Source organism: Wasmannia auropunctata, unplaced genomic scaffold, assembly GCF_000956235.1.
Source record: "Wasmannia auropunctata unplaced genomic scaffold, wasmannia.A_1.0 LD336085.1, whole genome shotgun sequence".
Classification (NCBI taxonomy): Eukaryota; Metazoa; Arthropoda; class Insecta; order Hymenoptera; family Formicidae; genus Wasmannia; species Wasmannia auropunctata.
Genome location: NW_012026805.1, coordinates 7,241 through 15,629, shown reverse-complemented (window position 1 = coordinate 15,629; position 8,389 = coordinate 7,241). Strand labels below are relative to the sequence as shown.

Sequence of the window (8,389 nt, the reverse complement as noted above, 5' to 3'; positions counted from 1 at the left end):
AAAGAAAATAACCGATTTTTTTCAAGAGAGAGTTTTTATCTACTTAACATGCGACATTTATAAAAAGCATCCATATAAAAATATGTGTCTCTTATTTTTGTCTATATATTTTAATATATTCAAAGCTTATTAAAATCGAAGGGGACAATTGATGTACAGGACGCGCGTTTTCTTGTACGATATATAAGATATAATAAACATAGAGCGTTAAAATATCTATGAAAATAAATATCTGTTGTTTGAATATTTTATTCTTTGCCATCTCAAGTTTCATCGCAAGCATTACAGCAACTTGTCATTTCAAGTGTCATTAGTTTATTGTTGTGGTATATGTTGTTAATATTTTCGCATTGAACAGAGAACAGTAAAATAAGAGAGTGACGCACTCGCAAGCTAGAAAAAAAAATTAATTTTTTATACCTGCCAAACATTAAGATTTTATAATTTCAAAAAATTTTAATTACCTTTGTAAAACCTTCTAATGAAGGACTGTATAAGCCACCGACATCCATGTGATAACTTTTTACGGTTTTTTGCATGATAAATAATATCTGTTTTTGTGTCCTCAATGGCGCATTATACCATTGTATGTTGCATCTTTAATTTAAAAAATATTATATGTACGTACATATAACATATTATTTCACTTGCATTACTTACATCCTTCCGTAGACATCAGCATCGTGATCTACAAATTTCTGTCCAGCGTAATTAGTTGAGAACATATAGATGAAATGGCAAATGACATATATAACAGACCTTATTAAATCATTTATTGTGGTCGTCGACATTATTATTTGGAAGAGCTGTTAAAAAAGAATGTTTATTGACAAGTCAATTCACATTCTTCATGTTGTCGCACACATTCTATTATTTTGTATTTTTATTTTTCAATAAAAATAATTGTTACCAGAAATAAATTTACGCTCGAGGAAGTTACTCCAAGCAATATTAAAGCCAAATAAGGTATTGCAAAGGTTGATTTAATAATTTCGCAAAATCTTAAAAAGATATAAAATATATTACATTTATGAAAGATTGCAAGATATTTTTACCTTCTCTCTAATAATAATAATAATAATAAAATAAAAGAGCTACAATCCATTTTTAGACAAAAGAAATAAGACATCTGTATGTAAATTTGAAGAAAATTAATGTTAAACTGCTTTATTAAAAATTAATGTAAAATTATTTTATGCTATTATAAGATAAATAGATTAAAAAATATAGAATCAATTATTTTAAAAATTATTATTTCTATCATTATTTTTCTTGTAATAATAGATTGAAGACTAATCGAAAATAGACATTTTTATATATTCTTATTAATAGTATAATTAATAGTACAATTAATTATCTTATTAATAGTATAATTACATATATAAAATTTAATAATATATTTTTAATAAAATATAAAAGATATAATATGTGCAATAACATTAATACGTGATTTTAATGTGTATTATTATAATACCGACTCAATTGCTCTTCTGTGACCATTTACAGCAGTTACTATTTTATCATGAAAGGCATAATGTTTCTCCATGAATGAATTCGGAGTATTTTTATTTATTATACGTTCCATACGATAACTATAGAAACAAAAATGTAAACTAAAAGCAATATCGCCCATCTACGCGATTGAAATTATACGTGATATTTACCTAGTTATTTTAAACATTCCAAATGCGTGTATGGCAAGTGTTAGACAAAATGATTCAGTAGACAGGATTGTCATCGCAGCAACAATAAGTCCTACATCTAAATGAAATTGAATCGTATGATAATATTTTTCTTGGTCAAGAAAATATTCAACTTGAAATAATAATTCGGCTTGCCGAGATGTATTTAATGGTGCTATGATGTCAAGAAATATTGGCACATATTGAATGCAGAAAACTGCGATTATACATATATAAATCAATGCTGAAATTATCAATCATCAATCAAGGGTTATATTGAGAAATCAATATAAAAGCTATTAACAATATGTGATATTTTTATACTTGATTACACACACATTCAATAAAATATACTTGTGATTTAAATAAAAATATTACTACATAAAAATAATGTCATGTTCATTAACCGCATTAAAATATTTATTTACTTGCTAGACTTGTAGTGCATAGTCTTGCTGCTTGTGCATATCGCTGGATTATTTCAATCTCATTATTATCTTTCAAAGCGATCCAATCAGTTTGAATTTGTTGCATTAATACCTTTATCTATTAATAACAGATGGGAACATATATAAAATAAAGTAAAATATTAGTGATTCCACCAATTTAAATAATTGATTTCCTCTAATAATATACAATTTTACTCAAAATAATATAATTTTTTATTGTAATTGTTTTTATAAAAAAAGAAAAATTTTTCTCTCAACATATTTGCATTAATTGCAAGGTATAAATAACTTAAGCAAAAATCGACACTTTTTATGTTTTCATTTAGTCAGATCTAAAATATATTTAAGAGTACCTATATAAGTTCACAATTTTCAAGTAATCAATAAATGTTCAGTTTTTTACCGAATTGAATTTAATTTGAGTTCGGTTGATAGACAACGTCGAATAATAATTGGGTCATAATGAAAGTAATTTATTTATCCGTAATTATAGCGAATTATGAATCAAATCGACAAATATAATCTGAACCAATTCGATTTAAACTTTACAAGTTTTCATCTCTATTCATAGTCATTTATTGTCACTTTTTATATTAATTCTAAATTTTGTTTAAAAAAAATTATCAAAAAAGTGTAAGACAATATAAATAAGAATATATGACAAAACTTTTATATTTTCATTTAATACGCACATTACTATCTGTAAAAGCTTATAATTCGTAGTATTATGAACATTGACGTGACATAATTATCTATAATAATTGTTAATAAATACTCTTCCTTTATACTTACATTTTCTGTGACAAAATAAAAAGTAACATATTTTACAGTAAATAACATGAACGGCAAAGCGGATGACAAAATTCTTAAAATGAGATCCACATCGTACTTCGTTGTAATCAACTTTATTAACTAAAAATTATATATATTTATTTACTACATATATATATTCAAGTATTCAAAGAATACTTATATAAAACATTTGAAAAAATTTACAAAGTGAGATATTGATAATGTGTATGTATATCATCTATGTAACATTGAAAAATAGTTTTGGACAAAATTAAACAGAAATACAAACATAAATGATTAGCATACTTGAAACAATGTTACTGATGTTAAAATTAATGACGATATAACGCCTTGGATTTGCCTCAACGTAATATAACGATGCGGCCACAAGCCAATAGTTGATAGAAAAATACGGTTAAGTTTATAATAATGATCACCGTTGAAGTCCATTTCTTACAACACTGGAAATATCTCTGCTCTCCAAGTTTATATGCACCAGTTGCACATATTTCTCATACAAATTCTAACAGCTTTTCTCCTACACAATTCTCTATATCGTATTGTAAAAAAATGTTTCGTACAATAAATGATAGTGTTAACTTTTAGATTATTTATAACTGCTAGGTAAGGAAAATAATAGATTCAATTTTTTTTTCTACGGTAAGCCTATAAGTTCGGTTGCTATAGATAAGTGGCAAATTATTAAAATAGTCTGAAAACGTTCAACTATGACTTATATTGTCCTAATACCGTATATATTCTCAATTTTTTCGCATTTTACTTTAGCGCAAGCGCAATTCGTTTGTGGATTTACTCTATAGAGACAAGGGTTTTAGTCTTGCGCAGACAATCAATGGGTGCACAACAGAAGAACTTCTTAATAATGTTTCAATATGTACAATAATCTGATAGAAAATGAGCAACACAAAACTTAAATAGAATTTAAAAGTAAATTTCGAAGGCAGATTAAAAGAATTACGCTTGGTTTGAAAATAGGTATTTTAATTAAGTTATTTTACTCCAGTTTCTATTGTTATCAAAAAGAATATTTTATTTTAATAGAATTTATTCGTTTAACAATCACGTGCTAAACTATATTATACATATACTAACTACTTAATATTGCCAAACTTTTTAAAAATGATAAGAAATTAATAATTACGCAAATTATGAGTAATTAAATTACAATTGACATAGAGTAAGCGATTAACAGATTGCATAAGTGTTTAAATAATAAATTATAACTACACATTAATAATATTCCTTTTTATAAATTTGTGTCTAATTAGAATATTTTATCAGTATTTATACCAGTTTATCATATGCTTATAAAAAAAAAATTTTTTACAATAAATGAAACTAAAATGGCAAAATAATTCAATTACGAAAATTATAAAACACATTTTTAAAAATTTAATTAGTTTAATAATTCATGTATACTGTTTATTAATTTATTAACATATTGTTTTTTATTGCTTACAATTAGAATATTTTATTTATGACAAAAACTTAATCTTATATTTTCAAAATAATAATAAAATAGACTTTTGTAGTTTTGAACACATTAATTATGTAGAATAAAGAACCATAAAGTAAGAAATCGACATACTTAAACTCTAAAACAAAAAATATTTTTTATAGATATAGCTAATCAACACGATGATTGATTGGAAAATCGATTTATAAGGTACATTTGGGTAGTAGTCAGTGCGTCTAATATTGCATGTATGTGTTAAACATAAAATGAAAGATTTCACCCGATTCCCGATTGAATCGAAATGTAGGTTTGATTAGAGTTACGTGATTAATTGTCTATAAAATGTGATAAAAAAAGTTTGCTGTTGTTATAATTTTATTTTTTTTCATAATTTTCAATGATCTTATTCAAGAAGTAAATATGATGTGTTATCAGTTTAAAGATAATTTTGTGCTGATTCCGAATGTATGTGATCATATTCTTTATTTTTGTACTTTTTAAAAATTTAAATAGTTGGAAGAAAATTAATCTATGATTGTATTAATTTGGCCACATATTGATAAGAAATTTTGTGTTAGTGTTATTATATGCTAGTTAATTTGTGATTTATTATAAAGGACCACGCACAAAACATATGGGAAATAGATCCCAGTCGATTTGGCTGGGCTTTGGGTATGATGTAGATAAAATGGTCCTGATCAAATGTTCTCAATATGCTGAAAGACCAATAATGGCTAGTTTCCGAGATATTCGAATCGAAAGAATAAAAAAATAGGTAATTAGGTCTTAAAGCTGCAGCCGATATATAAACATCCTCGGTTTCGTTGTGTGTCCGTGGATTAGTATGTATGTGTATGTACTTATGTGGATGCCAACCATTTCAGGACTCCGCACAAACACACACAACACACGCGCGCGCACACACACGCACACATGCATGTGGGTTAATCATCAATATAGGCAATAAATAAAGTACGCATAAAGTCGCTGTCTCCGGAGTGAGTCGTTACCCGCAGCATGTGGTCAGAGAGAGAGAGAGAGAGAGAGAGAGAGAGAGGATATAGCGGGGGGAGGGGGGGTAATAATATTATCATATTACTATAATATTGCTAGCCGAGCGAGTGTTAGCGAGTGAAAAAACATATACGTTACGGTCGTATTCATTCACACTATTAATGAGTATTTATTGATATTTCTGCGTTTTCACTTGTATTCCCTTTTTCAATTATTGCTTCTTTTGACCTTTTGCTTCTACATATTCTCTTGTCAATCTCCACTATACATTGCAATGCACATAATTACAATTCGTAAGACTTATTTGTTTTTTGATGTAACGATCACTTGAATTCAAATACATTTTGTGCATTCAATACTGTGTGCGTGCGTGCGTGCGTGCGTGCGTGTGTGTGTGTGTGTGTGTGTGTGTGTGTGTGTGTGTGTGTGTGTGTGTGTGTGTGTGTGTGCGTGTGTTTATGCGGGATTCTTAAATGGTTGACACACACTTACTAACCCACGCACATACAAAAAAACGATTGATGTTTAAAATAGGCTGTAGGCTTAAGACCTAAATTACCTATTTTGTTATTCTTTCGATTCGAATATCTCGGAAACTAGCCATTATTGGTCCTTCAGCCCATGAGAACATTTGATCTGAACCATTTTATCTACATCATATCCAAAGCCTAGCCAAATCGACTGGGATCTATTTCCCATATGTTTTGTGCGTGGTCCTTTGTTTATTTTATATTATTATTTAAATATGAAATTAGATAATTTGTAATTTTATTTATATTGGTTCTCAATATTTATTATATATATTATATATATATATATATATACATATATATATATATAAATATATATACATGTATAAGAAAAATAAGAGAAATAAGCATATATAAAGTTTTGTTCAATGTTAAACAAGTATGAGATTAACACTGTTTTTGCTTATTTTTAAACGTTAAAAAAGATATGGCTCTTTCACTACGGATAACATAATTAATTTACATTTTTTGAATTTTTAGATATTTTTCACTATTCAGAAATTTTTTTTATATAAACTAGAGTTTTCATATTATATGCCTCATGTATCCTTTTTTTAAAATACAAATTTATAGGAGACAAAGCCATTTTAATTATGGATAGTCATAATAATACCCGAATATACCTTATTCTATTAATTTAGTAAGATTCTTACTGTGGCTAAACCTTCCAAACAGGGATTAAACATACCACCGGCATCAACTTTGTAACATATTGTTGTCTTTCGTAACAAAAATAGTATCAATTTTTGTGTTTTTAACGGAGCATTGTACCATTCCATATTGCATCTATGTATATAATCACAAACATATATTAAAGTATATATAATTATAACAATACGAATTGTATAACTTAAGAAATAATATAAAGTATTGTGAAAATATATATTATAACAATCATATAACTTACATCGTGCGATAGAAATGTGTATCATCATTTATAAATTCTTGCCCAGCGTAATTAGCTACTGTCAAATATACAATATGTATTATTATTAAGACGATAGATTTAATAATTTCCAAAATGTCTCTTTCCTTCAATATTCGAGAAAGCTACAGCACATCAATTGTTGGAAAAAACATTAAGATTTTTAAATATATTAATAGATTCCTTTTGGAAAAATTATATAAAGAAAACTACAATATAAAAATCTTATGTTTTAAAGGTTATGCTACTCACGTTGAATAAATTGACGCTTGCTGAACACACACCCATCACAAATAAGATTAAATAGACTTGTCCGAAACTTGTTTTCAGTAAATCAGAAAATCTTATAGAATAAAACATTTTATGTTATTATTTTTTTCATAAATTAGTCAAAATATACAACTATTTTGTTTTTTCAAATCATAGTTTTAAAACAAGTTTAATTCCATGCATGCAAAAACATATTCATATTGAAATAAGTATTGTATTGATCAATATATTCATAATTATGACATAAACAATCAAGAACTCTCACCAATACTATTCGTGTATCAAGCAATTAACTTAATAATTTATTAACTTATAGATTAAAGATACTAACTCGATCGCTCTCTTATGGAAATCTACCGCAGCGATTATTCTATTATGAGATATGACATATTTTTTAGTTAGACACATATGTGGATCGATTCCGCTTAATACATGCTTTATACGATAACTACAAAAATTTAGATGTTAAATTAATCTATATAATTAATATGAACATACTATACTATGAATTTAATGCATTAAAATCATATATCATTGATAGACTTGTTCTAGAATAGGAATTCCTAAAGTATTGTGGATCATGAAAAACTTTCGAATGATAAATTATACTTCGTTAATTTACGTAGCTGTACAAATTTGCACGTGTGAACCCTATGTACATATGGTATGTATGTGTAGTTGCATTTTCAACAGTGGTAGTTTAAAACTAAATTTCAATTATCAATCTTTTTGCGTCTAAAAGTGATTCGCGTCGATATCAACAGAAACAGAAAACAAACATATTCTTCTTTAAATATTTGAGAAATAGATAAAATGATATATAAAAATCAATAATTCCTTCCCACATCAGCTTTTTTATATTTACCAAAGCTATAAATAGATGGATATTTGTCATTTTAAAAAGTAAGTTGCGATTCATAAGTTTGGGAAAACCTTTTCTAGAGTTATCTTAAGAAATTAATTTTAAATGTTTGAATAAAAGAAACAAATAAAAAATGAAAGATATATAGATATAAATAATCTAGTTGAAGTAAAAATAAATAAATACAATACACAAAACGTTTTATGAATAATTCATTAATCAAAACTATAATAAAATGTTGTATAATTTATCAAAAATAGAGAGGAACTTTAATTAAAATATTGAATAAAAAAATATCAATTAAAAATACAATTATCAAATCAATAAAAATTTGCGAGTAAAGTAAAGAAACAAACATATCATTAATATATTAAACAAGATAATGTAT

At 26.3% G+C, this 8,389-nt stretch overlaps 1 protein-coding gene across 1 annotated transcript; it reads right to left on the bottom strand.

Annotated features, from left to right (window-relative positions):
* Positions 1–244: 244 nt before the first annotated feature.
* On the bottom strand, positions 245–6,723 carry LOC105448521 (odorant receptor 63a-like). Its single transcript, XM_011687168.1, has 8 exons — positions 6,598–6,723; positions 2,111–2,228; positions 1,665–1,926; positions 1,479–1,592; positions 911–1,001; positions 661–806; positions 465–597; positions 245–393 (listed from the first exon to the last, which is right to left on the bottom strand). Exons 1-8 carry the CDS (start codon positions 6,721–6,723, stop codon positions 337–339), a joined length of 1,047 nt encoding a protein of 348 aa, XP_011685470.1. The 3' UTR covers positions 245–336.
* Positions 6,724–8,389: the final 1,666 nt, after the last annotated feature.

What these genes read in the sequence shown, in the direction of transcription:
- LOC105448521 (XM_011687168.1), bottom strand. Translation starts at nt 6,723, where the DNA reads ATGGAATGGTACAATGCTCCGTTAAAAACACAAAAATTGATACTATTT. An exon ending in GGTCACAGAAGAGCAATTGA is followed by an intron (nt 1,002 to 1,478) that starts GTCGGTATTATA and finishes TATCTTTTTAAG; the next exon opens with ATTTTGCGAAATTATTAAAT. An exon ending in CGAGCGTAAATTTATTTCTG is followed by an intron (nt 807 to 910) that starts GTAACAATTATT and finishes CTTTTTTAACAG; the next exon opens with CTCTTCCAAATAATAATGTC.